This window comes from Leptidea sinapis, chromosome Z, assembly GCF_905404315.1.
Source record: "Leptidea sinapis chromosome Z, ilLepSina1.1, whole genome shotgun sequence".
NCBI classification, from domain to species: domain Eukaryota; kingdom Metazoa; phylum Arthropoda; class Insecta; order Lepidoptera; family Pieridae; genus Leptidea; species Leptidea sinapis.
Window position 1 is genome coordinate 32166768 of NC_066312.1, and position 23285 is coordinate 32190052.

The following is a 23285-nucleotide window of genomic DNA, read 5'->3' on the forward strand; positions in this document are numbered from 1 at the left end:
TCCGGACGAACTTTTTGTCATTACATCCTACTAATATTATAAATGTGAAAGTTTGTATGTCTGGATGTATGTTTGAACTTCTTTAACGCAAAATCTACTGAATAGATTTTAATGAAACTTTACAATAATATAGCTTACACACCAGAATAACAAATAGGCTATAATTTATAAAACTATAGTATGAATTATACAAAATATAAAAGAAGTGTGATTGTTACTAATGAATACAACTAGCGCCATCTCTTATCAACTAGCAAGGAAAAGATCAATACAATTTATATGAAAAAACGATTGCCGGGTCAGCTAGTAAAAAATATATCTAGGCCATCCTCATTTTAAAATTCGCTGTAGCTTCTAAAGGGTTGTGTATTGGTACACCCAGCCATGGGAATTTAGAAAAGACTAGGATTCGGGGAAATAAAAGCATGCGTAACTATTCTGGACAGACGATCTTACTCTTCCCTACATCGCATAGCTACGCCAAATCTGCTGTATGTCGCCTCATGAAACAGCATATGATATTTAAAAAAAAAAGCTTCCGTGTACTTATCTGCACACGCAAGAAGTTACACTTCTCTTGTGTAGCATTTAAATTTATCTCGTTACCATATATTATTTAATATCGTACAATTAAATAACCTGAGGGCGTTCGCTCCAGTACAAGTATCAAAGAATATACCATAAGTACAGTAAAGTACCAAGTACATTAAGAAAATGATTTATGTTATATTAACCTTTACCACACAAACTTATTTAACAATTCTTTTACATTTTGTAACACTTGCTGGAAAAGCATATGCATCGCCCAATATAACACTTACAATTGAACTTCAGCAAGACGTGGGCATAACAAGTTAATGTTTGTACCTCATGTTGACATTATGACAAAAAAATCCTTGAAAAAATATTTCTCGTCCTAATGTAAAAAGGACAATATTGTAACAAAGAAGGTATTAAATACAACCATTGAAAATATTATTATACCACATAATTTAGTTAAATAACGTTTATTTAAATATCATTAAATTATTTTTATACAATTAGAACGAAATGATTTTTTTTTACTTTACACCTTTAACAATAGAAGTTCAGTAGGATATATGAGTTACAAGAGGCTTGGTAGCTGAAGTATGATACAAATGGTCTAGTTGACTTGGGTGTCGGTTCGCGCACGTATCTTAAAAAATTACTCTGATAATTTTTCCCTAACGAACTATAACTTATTTATTTATTTAAAACATCACAAAATCCACAGAACTTAAATTACAATTTTTTCATTTGGTTTCAATAATACTATTTTGTAGGACTTACATCTAATAACTTAGAAAACATTAAAAATCTTGAGGGGCATTTCAATGATAATAGGCAGTGCGTGTAAATTACGATCAGGCAATGATAAGGTAGCTCATATCATCACATCTTATCATTAACAAGAAGTACAGGTTTTAAAATAACTTTCGAGACGGTTTTGCATTTGTATAGGTATTTAAAGGAATTCTAAACTGGAAATTTGAATTTCCTTGTACAATCAGAAAAAAGAGGTTCCGTTACATGTTGAAGAAGAAAATAATATATTAACAAGCAAACACCTGAATGGTGAAAGCTAAATGAATAATAATTATATTTATTAACATTACTAATTGTTGTAAGGTCTATTCTAATTTGATTAAAATGAATAAATTGATTTTATTTGTGGTTTATAATATTTATTGTTCGGTGTTATTGTTGTAACGTTATTAGAAATTTCAAGGCACGGATGAGACTTTAGTTAAAATATTACAAAAAAATACAGTTAACACAAATGATTCATCAGATGAAAGTGAAAATGGGGATGAGTGCGAAATGTCTGGAATTGAAGAAATTCAAAATTTAAAGTTATGTTTCATATTAATATTCACTATTTTAATATTATAAGTTTCACATGAAATACCTGGCTATAAAAAATTTAATAATGTACAAGTATTGGTTTATTTATTTATTTGCTGACCGTACCCGTAATCACACACACACACACACAAATGCAAAAACGTCTCGAGAGTAATTTACCTGTAGTATATGTCAGTGTACCACGTACCTTATAGTAGACGTCGGGCACGTACTGCGAGGTCGTGCAATCGCGGATGTAGCCCAGATCAGGCGCGTCCCGGGTCGGTACCAGGATGTCGTCCCTCACCAGCGCCGCGCACTGCCCCGACACCTGGTACCCCTCCAAGTGGATCTGGTTATTGCTATCACCTGTACATACAAAAATAATTGTTTTATTGATTTGGGGTTCGAATTACACTTAAATCCTAAGATCCTGCCCTACAACTCCCTATACCTAAGAATGAAGTATGAAAGTCGAGGCTATTAGCATTTTTTTATGACAATAAGGGACGAGACGAGCAGGACTTTCAGCTGATGGTAAATGCCATATATTTGCCCAGTAATTTCACTAGGTAAAGCGCCCTTCAGACCGAAACACAATAATGCTTATACACATTGCTGCTTCAACATCCTGTGCAGAGAAGCCTCCCACTGGTAAATACTCGGAGTCGCCTCTTACAGCAACCTTGGCCCTGGGACTTCCTTAATATTTTAATGCCCCGGGTAATCACAGGGCCATCAGTGGCTTCACAGCAGAATCTGAACTCTGTACAGGTTTGATTTACTGAGACCCATTCTGGCAAGCACAATTACAAACAAGATGTCATTAACAATGTAAATATGAAAGTTGACGACCTATTACAGAGTGGTTAGCACCCCGCGCACTAAACTTAGAGGTACTGGATTTTAATCCCGGTACAAACATTGAAATTATGAATACGGCTGTTTGTTTCCGGGTCACAATCAAATTAAATCAAAATGACTTTTTTAATACAATTGCTCAAAAAGTGGCGTATTGCAGGGACGTATAGCGTTGGGGACGTGGGCTATTACATAGTCGAGCTTTTTCTTTACCTTTTCCGAACTCGTGCGTTCTCTTTCCCAACTGTCAAAACAATGTCCATTAAAAAGAAAAAACCAACCACGAAGTGTTGTACGAAAATAAATTCATAGAAGTTTTTATGGTTTATGCAAATATTTCTATATAAGAAGCTACTAATTTTTACTAACAACTTCAATATCAGGTTTAATGATTTTATTCAATGAGTTAGGATAGGTGTCATTTCTTATAACTTTTAAAAGAACTTAATGATTAGTTAGTTGAATATATTATGTTTTTATTATATACTAGCTGACCCGACAGACGTTGTTCTGTTCATAATAAAAAAAACTCTTGCGGGTGGAATTTCGTAAAATCCGTTCTTAGCTGACCTCTACTCGGTGAAAAGAATATTCCTACCAAATTTCAAGTCTTTAGGTGTAATGTTTCCAGAGATATCGTGATGAGTGACTATATACGTGGAAATCTCTTATATCTTAATATATATAAATTACGTGTCACGTTGTTTGTCCGCGATGGACTCTTAAACTATTGAACGGATTTTAATGGGGATTACTTCATGGACTGCAATTTAGTCCAACTTGAGAGATAATAATAATAAAATAATAAGCCTTTTATTTCATGCAAAAAGTAAGATACATACATAGTTACATAACAAAATATATAAATAAAAGAAAGTTTGTGATGTTATTTACACGTATTTGTTTACGTCTGGATACTAATATATAAGTTTGTTTGCATGAACCCCTCTTCAAGTGAAGGTGAAGGCCTCCTCTAAAGAATACCAAAGTGTCTCTTGAGCTATGTGCGACCAGCAGGTATATACAAATTTCTTACATTGCAAGTTACTATGTAGAGCTGATCTTTCTTCTTTTTAGTTAAGTTATGTATTTCTTGGGTTTCTGATTCATTTCTTGTTATTGAAGATGTTGTTTTTTTTTTTAGAATAGGAGGACAAACGAGTGTATGGGTCGCCTGGTGTTAAGTGATCACCGCCGCACACATTCTCTTGCAACACCAGAGGAATTACAGAGCGTTGCCGGCCTTTGTTATTTGGAGATGTCTTCTTTAGAGGGTTTTGGTCTTGATCTCCAACGGTGACCAGCCGGATTGGAAGATGGTTTTCGTTGTTTAGTTGATGAATTGATCGAATGTTGCATTGTTGAGGGACGGAGGGGGGTGGGGGATGGAGGGGAGGGGGGAGAGTTGGTTGCTATGAATGTAAGTTATTGGTTGTATTGTCCTTGGTTTGGTTACGTGGTGTTTTGACGTTGTTGTTTACTAAGTAGCTTAGAATGCTTGGTTTTAGAACTCCTTCTGAGACACTGTTTGATCTCGGTGCGTTTTAATTGTTTTATTTTGTTTTTCTTGATGCGTGTAGTTGTACTATTACCAACTAGTGCTTGAGAATTGGTATCTGACTCTGGTGAAGTCATCAGTGTTCTTTTGTTGTTTAGTTTTAATATAACAAGTTTATCGTATTTTATCGTAGCTTTATTTCCTTTCTCGATCTCTCTATTTGCTTCTTCCTGTAGTTCTTTCCTTTTTTCTAATATGTATTTAGGGTAATCTTCGTCCAAGTAATATTGGGTGTCTTTTAATAATTTTTTGCTTAAGAATGCTGATCTTTGAACCAAGGGTAGAAATAGGTTAAAATTATTGGTCGCGGCTTATCACCTTTTTTCCCCACTCTCTTTATTTCTTGAATATCTCTACAATTCAATTTTAAGAACAAATTTTCACTTATGAATTGCAATATATTGTTCTCCAAGTTATGATATCATATCTCACTCTCTTCAATACCGAAGAAAATTATGTTTCTTTGTCTTATTTGTTTTTCCATAAATTGAATTCTTTTTTCTTGTTGTTCAACATTTTCTTTCAAGGTTTGATGTTTTTCTTCCAATATGGTGAATTTCTCTTTTAATTTGTTGGTTATGTTAAGTGTTACTTGCTCTGATTCGCCACTTTTATTTTGTAAGGCTTTCATAATTTCCTCCATAGTGTCTATTTTGTTTTGGTACTGCATGCGCCCTCTAGTAGAACTGGATTGTAGTGTTACGTATTGGTATTGTTCGTAAGTCGAACGTAGTGTGCTTCTATTCTAATAGATGGCGCTGTTTCGCAGTTTGTTTCGTATATTAGGTTTATTCAAAAAAGGGGTTGCCTTCCACGATTTTTCATTTATTTCGTTTATTTACACTCCAGCACTTTCATATATTAACACTGGAATCATAGGAGCATTGCCTGCCTTTAAGGAAGGTTTACGCGATTTTTTTGAAGGTACCCATGTCGTATCGTCCCGGAAACACCGCAAAAGGAAGCTCATTCCACAGCTTATTATTATTACTACTTCGGAAAAGGTTGAGATTTAATGAGAAGTTGTGGCAAGAAAGTTATTGCCATATTTTTAAATCAACATGTATAGATTCATCGTTTTACGAATTGTTTTAATTACGATATATGTAAAGTGATGCAACAAAACTACTTAAACGACAAATACTCAATGCAATACACGAGAATGAATAAAAAATGAATGAATAAAGAATGAAAATGAATAAAAACACAAGTTTTCGAGTACAGTAGATGCTTCAATCCACACACACTGTAAATAAATAAAGGTATCATACGAGCATTTTATAAGCGACTTTAAAAATATATATGAAACTAGATAGTTTGAAACGAACGTTAGAAACAAACTCATTGCCGCTCTATTAAACATAGATAGTAGAATATAGATATTAAACATAGATGCGATATGTCTCAGATAATATCGTCTAATCGACCTTATAACACATAGATACATAATAAAGGGCAAACGCTTTTATAAGCTACATTAGAAAAAAATATATATGCAGTGTGAAGTTATAATGGCAGCATTAAAATGAACACACGTGTGTTGTGTTAGAGCTACTTAACCGTAATCATAAAAAAAAATACATAAAACAATTTTTAATAATAGCATTTCGTAACGCCCTGTGAGTAATCTAGTAGCCGCGCGCTAGCGTAGGCACTGACACCTACCACAATACAGTAATAGAACAGTAGCATAACTCAGCGGTCTCCTTCAAATTTATACCTACGTCTGGGCTGAGCGCTAGGGTTGCTACATATAAAAAGATAATTTAAGACGGACTGCGACCAGTCCCGGCGGCGTACGGCGTGGTACTCAATAGTTTTGTCTTCCCAAGATTGCTTAGCGGCTCTGTAAATCGTGTGTATGTATGCGTGTGTCGATTCGAGCTCTCAAGTATAATGTTAAAATAAGAACAATTAAAAGGAAAACTTGAGCGACAACTGAACTAAATCGCACTGCGCCTAAAATGTACTTATGCTAAGCTTAATATTATGTAGTCGCATAGTGACACAAATCGCAAAAGCCTTTAATTTTTTCATGGATCCAATTGCTAAACTAAACGGCAGATAAACAAAAATATTACAAACGAGTTTGAATAAATATACTTTCTTAAACAACTCTCTTCCAACACACCGCGCGAGTTGAATACAGTTGGGGCCTGAGGCTAAGAGAGGGAGCATCTCCCCCCCGCTTTCCGCACGTCTCGCCTCGCGAGCCTGCAGTGTAGTGCTGTGACGTCCTTGTCAGTAATCGTACGCTTACCTTGTTATCACGTAAATATGGGTGCGATTGTTATCTGTTCCGTGTTATCTGTTTTTAATAATGACTCTCCGAGTCCAACAGGGTCCGCTCCAAAAAGAATCTAATTTTTATTCGTCGTTAAGCACGAGAAATTGCGAGACTAATGTTTTAGACATGTGTGTTGTAGACAGACAGAACAAAATTTAATTATTTGGTTAAATGGTAAACTTAGAGCATTGTTTAAATTTATCGACACAGTCATGATTATGGTCATCAATAATTATTATCATTAGATTACAGCACTATCGCATTCCTCAACTCGCGCCTTACTTACGCCAAAAGAAATAAAACTTCAGTAGTACTCACCTGTCACACATACAGTCACGAATTTGGAGCCGAAATAGCCCGAAGACGCGTGCCTGCAGGCGTTGGGATGTTTGTTCTGGTAGTGGGCAGCCATGATGCACTCCTGCGCGGAGAGGAAGTGTGTGTCCATGCCCCTGGTAAAACACATTGATGTTATTTGCAATTCAGAACAACTAACTGATGAGGATCCAGTAATCCTTGAACGGTACAATCACTTAGGCTTGGTGGCACCAACTAACTCTAGCAATAACAAACATGTTAAAGTACCGGTTAGGCACAAAATAAGTTTTTTGTTAAGATGTTTTATTCGATATTGACTTGATATCACTTCACTTTTTAACATTAACTATGGCAAGGAATGCGATGGTGCAACAAATTCCGCAGTCTATGTTAGAGTCAGTTACCATGTTACCATTAATTTGACTTAAACTTAAACTATAACAGCTAATATGATGAAGCTAGCCTTAGCGTTGTGTCGTAACGTCGCCTAGTTTGAAAATACAGGGTGAGACGAGCAGGACGTTCAACTGATGGTAATTAATACGCCCTGCCCTTTACAATGCAACACTGAGGATTCTTGAAAAGCCCGAAAATTCTGAGCGGCACTACAATTGCGCTCGTCCCCTTGAGACATAAGATGATAAGTCTCATTTGCCCAATAATTTCACTAGCTACGGCGCCCTTCACAGTAATACTTACACATTACTGTTTCACGGCAGAAATAGCCGCCGTTATGGTACCCATAATCTAGCCGGCATCCTGTGCAAAAGAGCCTCCCACTTGTATCATCTTGTGTTGTATTCCCCACAGTGCAATTATCAACTTTCTTGCACGTAAAATAAAACTGGAATAAACTTACTTTCACAATATTGGCAGGACACATCATTTTTGACGACCTTTTAATAGGCGTTTTGGAGTCTAATTGTCTATAGTACGTCACTGCACGTACCTGACCTTCTTCACTGTGCCGGCAGCAAGGTCTAGAGGTAACAGATCTGTGAACATCCACCCCACGCAAGTTAGCCCCAGTCTTGCCGCTATCTCGTTCAGTATTGGCCCCTTCTCGTCCTCGGCTAGCACGATACTGTCCCGAGTACATTGCTGCGGGGGCTCGTACAGAGCTGCCACACGGGCTCGGATACCTGACAAATTGTAAATAATTAACCAAAAACGAAATGCTACATTGGCAACCAAAATTTATGAACGGGACTCGAACCCGCGACCTCTCGGGTTGCGTTCGAGCGCTCTTCCTTCCACCTGAGCCAACCGTTTGGGTAACGTATGGTTCGTAAATCTTTGGTATGTCCTGTTCAATTCTCAGTTTGAATAAGATAAACCATAACCGTATGATGTTCTGAAAAACTATTTAAGAGCTCGTATTCGATTCGCTACTACGATTCGATTATTTCCAGAGCTATATCAGAATGATGTGAGCGGATTATGCGATGATCATAACGATTTTGGAAAGTTTTTAGGTTCAGTGTTACTACCGGCAGATCGCTGAAGTTAGATGCGGGTGTCGGAGAGGAGGCGCTAGTGTAGCTTCTCTTCACTTCTCTTTTCCCATCCAGGGACCCCACCAAAATACAAGTACCTTGCTGTAGAACTACATTATTTCAGAGAAACTGTTTTTGTATGTGCATAAAAATCTATAATCACATCCCAAAAATAATAAGAGAGGTATCGTCAAGTAGGAATTTCTCTAATTTGAAAATATACCTTAGTAAAAACTGCTTATATTCATTAGACGAATATTTTCAACTAAAAACTTGACTATATATTATATAATACTGCTAATAATCTTTTGTTAAATTTATATTATTGTTACTAATGATTTAGAAATGTATTTTATAAAATTTGCACGTTATAAATGTGTGTAAAACATGTACTTTATAATATTTATGTAACATCAATCTAACATGTTTATGCAAATAAAAACTTTGACTTTGACTTTTGTGTGATTTGTGAGGCAAGGAAAGTAGAGGGGGATGGCGTACTGTATATAAATGTCCTGCTCGGGATTGAATTAATAATTTTTCTGCAGTGTTGAAGTTGCTTTAAAAAATAAGTAGAGTATATATTTGAAATTCAAAAGTTATAATTGTAAAATCTGTAATATAGTGATTTGTAATAAAATATTATTCTTATTTTCCCTGACTCGTTTACAATACGTTCGTTACACAAATGTATTTTGTACCAAAATTTATGGATGATTCGGGATTCCAACCCGCGCCTCCGGGTTTACGTCCTAGCGCAAAAGCGCTAGGTATAAACCAACTAAACAAACCGTCCGAATGACCAGCAAAAAAATCCTCGACGCAGATTTAGCCAAAGATAATTGAGTAGCATGGTTATGCCTACAGCAATAACAATGTTTCATTTACAATAAGTTTACCTAAAGGAACGTCGGGATGTCTTTCGTACTTCCCATAAAGGAAGGCGATCCTCTGGTGCTCTGTGATACGCCAGTATGCCAGGAAGCGATCGACGGGTGCGGCGTGTTCCAATAGCACGTTGTCCACGTGGCGGTACGGCTGACGGTTGAGAGTGACAGCGCCCGGCTGACACGTCGAGCAGATTCCACGCGGCCATGGCGGATGCTCCTTACACCCTAAAAAAATTAAACATACCAATTCAAATTTGTACCAAAACACATGGAAGATGCGGGACTCGAACCCGCACTTCTCGGTTTCCGTCCGAGCGCTCTTGCCAACTGATCCAACCGATTGTAAGACACGCAGACCATTCGGACAGAACCCGAAAGGTGCGGGTTCGGGCCGTATACGAAATATTTATGTCAGCGAGGCAGCGTTTTATCGATGGCCAGATAATAGTAACAATAGCCGATAGATATCGTTATTTAAAATGCTTCGATAGCTGTTGCCTTCAGAAATGGTGTTTGAGTGAATCTGTGCTCAGTAATATCGTTTGACAGTGAAGTTTAGTTGTTGACGTCTAAACTGACTTTCTTAACCGATGACAGTAGTCTAGAGGTTGGCTAAACTGTTATAATTTTTCAATGAATACTGTTTTATTATATATTAGATGTCATAAATTTTAATCGAAATTGTTTACGCTGATAGTTGTTGTTGCGGTTTGAAGTTATTTAGTGTTATAATATAACATATTTGAAGAGGAATAATTACTTTAACACTAAGTAGGTACTAGGTAGAAGGTATTTTTTCTGTGTTGTATAAAGAACAAACTTATCGACTAATGAGTTAAAGAAACTATTAACTAAACGTATATTTACACTATTCACAAAACCTTTATTTTTACACTAACACTTGTTTATTTACATAAAAAAAAATAACTCAAGACGTATTATATATTACACATATCCATTTCATTTACTATTCATAATATAGTTTTTACAAACATTTTACTTTAAAAATCATAAAAATATATATTTTTTTTATGCCTTACTAAAGCGAATTAGAAAAAGGGCCATCTGTTAAATAACATTAAATTTACAAAAATTTTAATAAAAGACACGCACCACTATCCGCTCGTGTACATACATGGCGCTGTAATTAAAATTCAAACGATTTTTAATAGTACGGAAATAATTTATATAATTATATTATAATAGTATAGAGGCAAATTTTATAATGTGTTATACTGTTGTAAAAATATATTGTTATATATAATGTGTTGTGTTTTATAACGCCCACCTCTAGACAGTACTAGTATAAAGGTTGGTGCCGTGGCAGTCATGACATGTTCTGGCCTTCGGCGGAGTCGCACGCAGAACTCACAGCGCTTTTTATCTATTTCCATCCGTACCTATAGTGTGCTATTAATGAGTTTAATGAAATGATCATAATTGAAGAAGCCGGTTAGACTCATATTTCGTGTTATTTCTTGAAAATAACGTAAAGTATACAACATGGTGAAGAGGGAACGCGTGAACCTGCGCGCCGACATATATAATAGTAATGTGGTGAATCCTATACAAAACAAATTGAAAAGCCATGAATAAAAAGTTGTGATAAGTGGGAGGCTCCTTTGCGCAGGATGCCGGCTAGATTATGGGTACCACAACGCCGCCTATTTCTGCCGTGAAACAGTAATGTGTAAGCATTACTGTGTTTCGGTCTGAAGGCACCGTAGCTAGTGAAATTACTGGGCAAATGAGACTTAACATCTTATGTCTCAAGGTGACGAGCGCAGTTGTAGTGCCGCTCAGAATTTTTGGGGTTTTTCAAGAATCCTGAGCGGCACTGCATTGTAATGGACAGGGCGCATCATTTACCATCAGCTGAACGTCTTGCTCGTCTCGTCCCTTATTTTCATAAAAATAAATAAGTATATCATATGACATTTGATACATTTGTATCATCATCATCATAGTTTCAGCCGGAAGACGTCCACTGCTTGACAAAGGTCTCCCCCTAATGACGATCGGTCCTACGCTGACCTCATCCAACCTATTCCGGCAATCTTGACCAGATCGTCGGTCCATCTTATCTTACCAACACTACGTCTTCCGGTACGTGGTCGACATTCGAGGACTTTACTGCCCCAACGGCCATCTGTCCGTCGAGCTATGGGCCCTGCCCACTGCCACTTCAGTTTCGCAATCATTTGTTGGCTATGTTTTATGTTGCTGATTCGATCTCGTAGGGAAACTCCGTGGATAGCCCTCTCCACTGCCCGCTGAACGACAATGAGCTTCCTCATAAGTATAGTCCTCATTTCTAAGGTCTAGTTGAAGTCTAATACTGAATTGAGGTTTTGATATCTACCTCTTAGGTTATAGAACCTTTAGTTATAATAAGCAAAATAATATTTATCCTTACCTGGTTTTATTTTACATGACAATTCATCCAATGAAATGAATTTTCCTGATGTCATTTTACGTAAATATGAGTGAAACGATAGATGTTTGATATTGTGTTCCTTTAAATAGTTCTCATCCCAAGGTTCCAGTGGCGTACAGTGTACGCAACATCCCTTTGAATTATGCCGACATCTGTGTATTAAAATATTTCTTATTAAAATAAGTTTTGCAATAATATATATTATGTAATTTGAAACTGTAAATGCATAAATATCCAATTGCTACGAGCTTTTCTTGAGTTCTTCAAATTCGACATATTTATCGCCTCTATACATCTTCAGGAGATGTTGACTCGCCGAATTTTGAAACGAGACTGGATGAGTCTCGTTAATTATTAGAGCCGAAACACGTATCGAATTTGTGAAAATAAAATAAAAAATAAAAATAGCGGGAAACACATTTACGGAATTACAAATAAACTTGGCATAAAGTTATACTTGAGAACGATTACACGAACGCATAACATTTCCCGCGTATATTTGCAAGGCTACTTGACATTCGGAAAAGTTCATAATTATCATTGTATTGACAATTGTGTTGTCAGCGACTATCGGCCCTTTTAAATGACGTATCTCTAGTTACGGATACATTGTTGTCGCCGTTTAATGACAAGATCTTATCTATCCATAGTTATGTCCAATATAGTTATAGTCCAATGCTTTATGTCGATAGGTTATTGAAATGTAAGTAAGCGTAAAAGAATAGATTTGTCTACTTCTAGAAAGTTAAACTAAGGATGGATAGGTTATTGAAAACGGCCGATAGTCAACATTTCTCATATTCTTGGTTTATTCTCAGTTATAACTTCATACCAAGTTTATTTGTAAGGCCGTTACTTTCGAAGTTCAAAAAAACTAAGCTTAAAAAAAGTTAACTGAAAGCAGATGGAGTTGCAATGCGCTACTAAACTAAATATTTTTGTAATAAACTACAAGACCTAAACGGTCTTATTTATATTATAACGTTAAGGCTTAAGATACTCTTAAGATATCTCTTTTAAAATTAAATTGTTCTATTACGAAAATAGCATGTCACACGGTGTACTTACAGTTTATCATCTCTTTGTCTCTGTATATTTCCTGACATTTGATAGAGTTGTAAATCAACTTCATCTTCTTGAGGAACATTTTTCTTACGAAGGCCACTCGAGGAAGGAGTGGACATGGACGAAGTAGATGGTCCAGCCTCCGCTGCAAGTGCCGGTTTTAAGCTCTGAAAATGCAAAAACAATAGTATTATACTTGTCCAAAAAGTATTTGTTCTTCAAATTATTTTCAATCTACTTCAGACATTAAGACCATTACCACAGCTATGAAAACATATGACTCTCAAAAACGTGATTTATGATAGATTCGTGCTGTGATTGACGCAGCTCTTTCAGAGTTATACGAAAAATTGTGGCTATTTTGCAAAACGCGTCAATATAATAATTTTGCAATTGAATTTTTTTTTGTATTATTATTACTATAGTGGACACTGTATAATATGATCTTATGATTTTTAAAAAAAAAATCAAGAAATTGAGGTTGGATTTGAGCAAAACAGAACCTACAAGCCAAGGGAATTTACGGATTCGAAGCTCGGATTTATAAAAATCTTATAAAGTAAATAGCACGCCTCTCTTCTTACTTTTAATTTCTATTTACTGTAAATATATGCTTTTCTACTTAATCATAAGTAAATTACTAGAAAGTAAAGTGTATAAACCAAAATATAATAATAAATACGCTGAAGTCGATAAACATAGACAAATAAATGAATTTTGATATACATATTTAAAATAAATAAGAAAAACATAAAATTAACCACAAAAAACTATAACTAAAAAAATTAACTATATGATTCAGTTTTTTTTCTTACATAAAAAAAAAGAAAAAACCTTCCAAACTTATTGTCGTATTATCATTATTGTCGCCCAGCTATATATACATACACACTATACACATATTTAGCCTTATTTTCAATATAATTACTAAATAAATATGAAATTCACAAATAAAAATACAATCTGTATAAAATTAACTGTATATTTACGTTAACAAATTGCAAATCGAGTAATAAAACTAACAACTGCCTCAATTCAAAACAACAAGACCAATATAACACCATAACTTCCTTAATTCATTATAAAAATACACAATTAACACCAGTTTCCACTAAAAATATATTATCTGTGTTAAGTGTAACATGGCGTTAAGTAAAATAGCATAATAACTAAACAATTAGTACACTATATTAGCACAGTGTATAATATATCAACAGTCATCCGATGAAGCCGTCTAAACAGGGCAATCGTGCGGGGTGAGATGCCGGTAGGCGAGCTCGAGTTGCATACGCTGCCTACGCCCGAATTAGTTAGTAACTCGGGTCAAAACTTCAATTTCAATTATAAAATATCTTTATTATCATAGCAATACAAAAAAAAACAAATAAAATTTGAAAAACAAAATTTTATGAACGATGCGGGACTCGAACCCACGACCTCCGGCGATCCGTGCCGGTGCTCTAACTATTGAACTTACCGTTCGAGTGAAGTATCGTCATAAAATCTTGTATGCTTTGTGAACAAAGTAGTTTAATTAAGTTAAATACGTAGTTTAGTAGTTTTCGTAGTATAACCGAAGGAAAAAACCGGCCATACATTTATTAGTACAATATAGATTCTTGGGATAGACTCTGACGTCACAGAAACCCCGTGCAAAATGGCGCGTTTGAATAGCCCAAACGTATTGCCGGGGTACAATATTTATTTTTTAATTGAATAAGAATGTTTTTATCTATAATTTGATGTGTTTGATAATTTTTAGGATGTAAAATACCAAATTTAAGTATTTTTTAAATTCATGCATATACCCTATTTCCTAATATACAACGTAATGTAGATCCTGTAGATGAAGCCACAACCTGAGAGTTGATACAAGATTTTATGACGATACGTCACTCGAACGGTTAGCTCAGTTGGTTAGAGCACCGGCACGGAACGCCGGACATCGTTCTGGCGTCTGCAAGAAGAGGACCATAACATATTATAAAGCTTGCAATGTGGCAATGTGTGTATTCACTTGCTACGAGCCATACCACATTAATTTTTAATTTAATTTTAGTCCGAAAAAAATACAGGGATAATTGAAAGAAAGAAAGTGTTGAGGGACGCCTTTTGCCAGCATTGAGACAGTACAGGCTGTTAATAATAATAATAATAATAGTCCGAAAATCTACTGATCACGACCAAATTACAGTGTTCTGTAATGGGACGTGTTAACATACATGTATAAGTTGTATCCATACTATTTAGCCTTCATACAGCTGATATCTTAATTTTTCACTATGTTTAAGAACATGGTTTTTGATATTTCTCTTCCAAACATGTTTGTTTTTTCGTTATATTTAATGCCTAGTTCTATGTTTATCTTGAATAATTAATAATGATAACCAGGAATGACGCCAGGAATGTATTATTAACTAACGAGATATGAGACCGACTGAAGTGACTTTTGAAGATGTGCTTCTTTGGTCCCAAGTTTAAAAACATATGTAACAAGTGTACTGAAAAAAATTGTATAGAACATATACCACTTGTTTTTTAATTTTATTATATATATTAGATTGAACAAAAAAATACATCCAGCAATCGTTTTATTTTTTATACATGAGAGAATAAAAGTTAAGTTTTAGGCGACCAATATTATTTAACCTAGAACAGTTGCAATGCAATACAAAATTAAGTGTAAGTAGTATAAGAAATTTCAAAAATATATCTTAATTATAAAATTATCTGTAGTGTTACAAATTTCTAACAAGATTAAGAGAACATCTAGTTTTTCCAAACCTAGGTCTCAAATTTAGCGCTCAAACCCAGATCTGTGCTAAGTCCTGTAATTGGATCCACAGATGTTCCATAGATGACAGTTAACAGACGAGAGGTTATTTTATGATCTGTATGTCACGTGACCGAAAACGTCGACCGCCATATTGTGACGCAATTATCAGAAACAATTAATCAATATTTTGCAGATACTCATAACTCATAAATTACGATATTACACACAAGTTGGTCGACGAATTCAGCCTGGCGCAACTCTCTAATAATCTCGAATATGTATGGCAATTGGCATTGCAATAAAAATAATGGCGGCAAACGCTGTCTCGCTCTAACACATACTCTTTTGTTTGTTTTGGTTTAAGTGTCATTTGACATGTCATTCATTCAAAATAAAAGTGACGAATTTTCGTTTTCTTTTACTTTATTCGTGTATTATTCAGGGCAATATGCTGAATTATTTATAGAATAAATGCTTTCTAGCTATACCATGTAATAAAAAAATGTGTAATATGTGGTTTATAATCTGGCTGGTCAGATGGGAGTAAGAGAATTTACATGGCTAAATTATTTTTGGACAAAGAAAGGTAAGCACTTATGAACAAATAATAAGCTAATAAATAATGCTTAAAGTAATTAAAAGTGATAGAGTATTGATTTAATTCATCTAGGGTAAAAATTATAATATCTATCTGTAGTGTTTGACACTTTTTTATTGATTGTCGATATTTTATTTTAAATTATTATTATATTAATTTTTATTTATGGTATCTATATTTTTGATTAATTAGTTTATTCAACTTAAAATAGTCTATAAGTTTATTAACCTTTAAATCCTTTTTATTATATTATATTGTGGTTATGATGTGAAAATAAAAATATTTAAAGCCTAATAATTAGGGTTAACTAACTTCTGTTAATATGTATTCTGTTATAATTTCAGATTCAGGACCCACACCTACGACTTTAGTGCAACATCTGAAAAACGAATACCAAAGACTGTCTAAACCGAAACTACAACGCAAAACAAAACTATTAATAAAATATTAATTATGTTAATTGTTTTTTTCTTTTGATAACTAAAACGTATCCCTCAGTTTAAACTAGAAAGACTTTGCTTAGGTCCATATTAAAAATAACAAAAGAGAACCTTAAAATTAGACATTATTTATATTAATTTATTTATATAATATATATTAGTTAATTATCAATAAATATTATGGATTGATTCCTACCCTATATATGTATTATATTGGTAGCTCTGATATTACTTTATTAGTTGATTATGTTGAGATTAACATTAAAATTTTTATTTCTTACAGGTCTGCATGAGAATCCTATGGCGACGATGCTGTTGGGTATGTGCAGATGAAGAGGGTTCATATCATCAAACATGCATAGTCAAATACAAAATGTGTCCTGAACAGTGTTTAAAGCCTTATTCTTGCAAATGTATACCTATCCTATTTGTATGAAAGTATAATAATATGGAAATTAATAGCTTATGAGTGCATTGAATAATTTTAACCTTTTGTCGGATGGAAAATAGACTAGGATTTGTGTGTGAAATGAGCAGCAAACAACTATGTGTCAGCCTAACCTAAACTAAACAAATCTTAATAAGAGGAAATTGAACTTAATGTCATTTCAAGGGATAGTGGGATATTAGCCCGGTCAAGTTAGCCTACAAACATTTATGGTGATACCTTTGCACAAATTCTCAAAAAGGTGATTTTTTTATTTAAATCCAATGTATGCTAAAATTTTTATCTATAAATGAATAAAACTATTGACCAAGTATTTATTTAATTAGAGAATCACGTAAATTATTCAAAGCACATGCTATTAAAATGCATTTGTCAAGTACTAAATTAATATTAACCACTGAATGCGATTCAAAATGGCGAACTCACAGATTCTTCGGATTACTCTCTCCACATGAATCCTGAGGCTTGCTATTTCTATAGTCCGCCAAACTTATGCTTTTGAGAGCTTAAAAGCACTAGCAACACTTGGGACCTTATTAAGGTGATGTTCTTTTGAGACAGACTTCTATGTGCTTGAAGCCCCTGTCAGCTAATATACACGTGTTAGATAGGAGAGTATTCGAAATTTTTTAAATAATCAAATAAAGTTATATCTATTACTCTCCCTCCATAATCAGCAGATATATAAGTTATTAATCAATCTGGAGTGCAAGATAGTAAATATATTATTGTATTCACCTTCTTGTAGTCGGACCAACTTAGTGCTTGGTGAACAGCTTTGTAGGCTTCTGAATTTCTATTTCCAAAAAATCTATAATACAATATACTTTATGATATATGTGCCTAAATGCAAAAGGTTCTTTAATTTTATTGATTCTCTATTACATTTTTTAATAAAAGGTAGTAAAAATAATATAATATTGACACACTTTTTACACAAATTATCTTGCTCCAAATTAGGCATATAAAGCCTGTGTTATGGGTTGCAAGAGAATGATATATTTAATATTATATTACTTGTATAGACCAGTGCCGAAGCCATTGAAAATGATAAAAAGTGAAACAAAATATTAGTAGGATGAAACCCATTGGAAAATGACGAGAATATAACAAAAATTAAGGGAAAAATAAATTACGGGCGATCTGAGGTCGGGAAGTGGAAAAGGGGGGTTGTTTTAGGGTAAAAAATGGTTTATCTCGACTTCGCAAAACTACAAGTCCTATGCCAAAAAGTTAAGTGGCAAAGTTGTAGGTAATAAAGAGATCTATAACTTTTGTATTTACACTTTTTTCACATAACCTCAAAGTTTATGTGAAAAATTCAAAAAACCAAGTTTTTGGTTTTTTATTTTTATCTTTTACAAAAAAATATTTTTTTTTTCACGAAATATTGTAAAAAGTTACCTTTTTATGTCCCAAATACACTGTAATTTATTTGAATTCAAATATTTATTTTTTCACCTTGTTTTGACTCAAATATCGGAAAAGAACCCATATTTTCAATCACAAATTCACCCGTCAAAATATCAGCTTTTTTCAAAAATTTCATGTGCTTTCTATTCGTTGAAATTTTACTTTCCAATTTTGTAAAATAATATAAATTACAATTGTAAATGTTCGGAAAACTTATGGCCATCACCTGTTATTAAGTAGCAGCAAAAATATTGATTAGAAAATCAATAACATTGAAAAAAAAAAAGGTTAATTTAACACTGAATCATTATCCTTTTTACATTTATAAATAGATCTGATTAATTGTAATCCATATTTTTGCTGCTACGAAACAACAGGTATGAATTCTTTATGAAAAAAAGCCTTTTGTTTGACTTAAATTTTCCGAACATTTACAAGTGTAATTTATATTTTTTTTACACCATCAGAAAGTAGATATTTCAACGAACAAAAAGACCCCAAATTTTTTGAAAATAGCTGATATTTTGACGTCAGAATTTTTGATTGAAAATTAGGGTGCTTTTTTGATATTAAGTTAAAATAAGGCGAAAAAATAAATATTTTAAATCAAATAAATTACAGTGTATTTGGGCCATAATAAGTTAAGTTTTCACCAAATTTCGTAGAAAAAAAATTTTTTTTAAATAAGATATAAATAAAAAACCAAAAACTTGGATTTTTTGAAATTTTAGCCTATATTTTGAGGTTATGTGAAAAAAGTGTAATTACAAAAGTTGTAGATCTCTTTATTACCTACAACTTTGCCACTTAACGATGCCACGATGCTGTTGGGTATGTGCAGTTGAAGAGGGTTCATATCATCAAACATGAATAGTCAAATGCAAAATGTGTCCTGAACAGTGTTTAAAGCCTTATTCTTGCAAATGTATACCTATCCTATTTGTATGAAAGTATAACAATATGAAAATTAATAGCTTATGAGTGCATTGAATAATTTTAACCTTTTGTCGGATGGAAAATAGACTAGGACTTGTGTGTGAAAAGAGCAGCAAACAACTATGTGTCAGCATTATTCTTTTTTTATGTTTCTCAATAATAATAGGAACATGTTTTTACAAATCTATAAATCTTATGTTTATCATTCTACTACTAGTACTTTAATCTTTAAACAAATCTTAATAAGAGGAAATTGAACTTAATGTCATTTCAAGGGATAGTGGCATATTAGCCCGGTCAAGTTAGGACACAAACATTTATGGTGATACCTTTGCACAAATTCTCAAACAGGTGATTTTTTTATTTAAATCCAATGTATGCTAAAATTTTTATCTATAAATGAATAAAACTATTGACCAAGTATTTATTTAATTAGAGAATCATGTAAATTATTCAAAGCACATGCTATTAAAATGCATTTGTCAAGTACTAAATTAATATTAACCACTGAATGTGATTCAAAATGGCGAACTCACAGATTCTTCGGATTACTCTCTCCACATGAATCCTGGGGCTTGCTATTTCTATAGTCCGCCAAACTTCTGCTTTTGAGAGCTTTAAAGCACTAGCAACACTTGGGACCTTATAAGGTGATGTTCTTTTGAGACAGACTTCTATGTGCTTGAAGCCCCTGTCAGCTTATATACATGTGTTAGATAGGAGAGTATTCGAAATTTTTTAATAATCAAATAAAGTTATATCTATTACTCTCCCTCCATAATCAGCAGATATATAAGTTATTAATCCATCTGAAGTGCAAGATAGTAAATATGTTATTGTATTCACCTTCTTGTAGTCGGACCAACTTAGTGCTTGGTGAACAGCTTTGTAGGCTTCTGAATTTCTATTTCCAAAAAATCTATAATACAATATACTTTATGATATATGCGCCTAAATGCAAAAGGTTCTTTAATTTTATTGATTCTCTATTACATTTTTTAATAAAAGGTAGTAAAAATAATATAATATTGACACACTTTTTACACAAATTATCTTGCTCCAAATTAGGCATATAAAGCCTGTGTTAAAACAACTATGTGTCAGCATTATTCTTTTTTTATGTTTCTCAATAATAATAGGAACATGTTTTTACAAATCTATAAATCTTATGTTTATCATTCTACTACTTAATTACAAAAGTTGTAGATCTCTTTATTACCTACAACTTTGCCAATTAACTTTTTGCCATAGGACTTGTAGTTTTGCCGGAAATCAAGATAAACCGTTTTTTACCCTAAAACACCCCCCCTTTTCCACTTCCCGACCTCAGATCGCCCGTAATTTATTTTTCCCTTAATTTTTGTTATATTCTCGTCCTTTACCAATGGGTTTCAACCTACTGAAATTTTTTTTGGTTTCAAAAATTATCGACTCTGGTCTAGCAATAATTACTTTGCTAATGGTTAGTATGCTGTTGAATAATGTCTATTAAAAATACAGTTCCTTTTGGATTCCAATGTAAAGTCTTGCCTTTTTTCTTTATTATTGAGATGGTATTTTCTAAATTGAACTTTTCATCTCTCTGAGCTTCTTCAGGCAAACTACTGTCTGATGTTATAACTTAAGTAGGCGAGAAATCTTCACAAGTTGATCCAGTTATTGATGGGTTAAATGATACCTCACTATCAGAATTTTCTTCAAACAGGACAGCCAAATTCCTCTTTACCAGTCTAGTCATATCATAATATCACATATATTGTTGGTTTAGTTATAAGATGTGGTGATGTGGCAACAGATGTGTTTAATTATATTTTTGAGTTAAACCTTTTCTTGGACATCGCAGCATTACTTTATTTTTCTAAAATAAACATAGCCTAAGTTAGTCCTTATTACATCTGCTACCTGCCAATAAAAGTCCCGTCAAAATAGATCCAGCCATTTCACAGATTACCCGGAACAAACAGACAGACAAAAATGGTAAAAAATGTTATTTTGGTATATATACCATATACATATTCGTACACAATATGTACTAAAAAATGGTTATTTCAATATTACAATCTGACACTGAATCTGAAGACAAAAATCTGGGTTGTTTTGCTCCTGTGATGTGCAGATAAGTTTGCTTGTATGGATTTTCATTGCATAAATGGCTGCAAGTGCAGATAGCACTTGGACTTGTGTATCTGGTGTCTGTTTCATAGCTGAAATATTTACATCATTTAAATCTGAAAACAATTATTAATAATTCAGAATAGGTACTAGGTAACATATACTTAAATTTTGATATTATAACCATCCCAATAACAAATCCATCATTTTCTATCAAATCATAATTTATTCAGTAGATACTTACAGGATGTGGATGAACTGGGGTGTATACTTGTTGAGGATCTCTCCACTGCCTGGTGGACTTAACTTGATGGTATGGTGTTTAGGTTCTTAATTATAAATTATTTATTATTTCTTAATTATAAATTAATAATTCAGGAATAAGAAAGGTTAATTACTTACATCAAAGTGATCCTCACACAGGTGTAAAAGAGATTTTGGGAAGAGGGTTGCTCAATCTTGTGCAGAGAGTTCTAACCAAATAATTCTCATATCAACATCATTCGGACATTAATAAATGAGTTTTCTGGAGTCTTCAAAATTATTAATTTGCCACAACACACCAATGATACTGACTATGAAAGGACATTTTTATTTTTGGAAAAATCAACAGGTAACACTGCACATTTGAAATTTATTTATTTATATTATAATGATGTCATGATCATGTTGGCTCCCTTTTTGGTGAGACTATTTATCATTTCATTTTAAACAATTTTTTTAGCATAAAAAGGAATTATTTTGAGGTAATAAATAAATTTAAGAATACCCTAGTATTATTTTAAGATTGATTTAGTACAACTTTACACTAACTCAAATTAATTATAAAATATTTGCATGTCTGTTAAGATGAAACATGTGCTTACTCCTAAATTTGTATCACCTCTAGCCCTTCAAATGTATTCAGTAATCTAATACACTGATATACTGCACGAGTACTGCAGTCTGCAGTTTGCATCTTTATTTACTGCAAGCTTCTGCATTTTATTATATTAATTTAGGAAATATGTCATATTGCAGCTTCTATTTCTTGTATTCTTTTGAATAAAATGAATAATAGTATAACTCATATTGTATAAATTTCTTATATTGGAGGAGGAAAACAGACAAGTGGCTCACCTGAGCCTAAATCGAGAGATGAGCTCCCAGCCTGATGGAAGTACACTCTAGACTAACATTACTTACATTATTACACACTTACATGATTTACTTAGAAGATATACATTATACATACTTCAAATATCAGTTCTGTCATTGCATAATAAAATTGAATTTGTGATAGCAGAGCATTTTCCCTCAATGTTCAATTTCTTTATTTACAAGAACATTCGCAGCTAATTAAATGTATTACTATACTCACCTCTGTACTTGTGGACTGTTGATCAAAGAGTACAGCCCCGTTAACAGGACTTAAGTATAACATATCACCATGATGCAAGCCATAGTCACGGACCAGCCCTGACTTGCTTGATATTATCTCTTCTTTATGTGAACGATCTTTGTGCAAAGCAAATGTATAGGTATTAAGATTTAAGGTTTCATAAACTCGCTCATATAACTTTGCAGTATTGTCAGTGTCGAGGATTTCAATACGGCTTGTTCCCTCTGATGACTGCACGCGTAACGTCTAAAAATGTATGATTAAATAGTCAAATCCCATGCCAATAAAACCGTGACAGAGTGATCAAAATATGACGAGTCATCATTTTTACTATAGACTACAGGTGCTAGAAACTTTAGTAGTGACCTACTGCAATTAACTGACGATCATAAAAGAAAGGATA

At 33.5% G+C, this 23285-nt stretch overlaps 1 protein-coding gene across 1 annotated transcript in view; it reads right to left on the minus strand.

Moving 5' to 3' along the window:
- Window positions 1-23285, minus strand: part of LOC126978999 (nuclear protein localization protein 4 homolog) — a 43334-nt gene that overhangs the window by 19730 nt on the left and 319 nt on the right. The window contains exons 2-8 of the mRNA XM_050828139.1: window positions 22862-23128; window positions 12782-12945; window positions 11693-11865; window positions 9286-9501; window positions 7840-8032; window positions 6891-7024; window positions 2075-2235 (exon numbers count right to left, since the gene is read on the minus strand). Coding sequence (XP_050684096.1) covers window positions 2075-2235; window positions 6891-7024; window positions 7840-8032; window positions 9286-9501; window positions 11693-11865; window positions 12782-12945; window positions 22862-23128 — 1308 coding nt within the window. The remainder of the gene's footprint in view (window positions 1-2074; window positions 2236-6890; window positions 7025-7839; window positions 8033-9285; window positions 9502-11692; window positions 11866-12781; window positions 12946-22861; window positions 23129-23285) is intronic.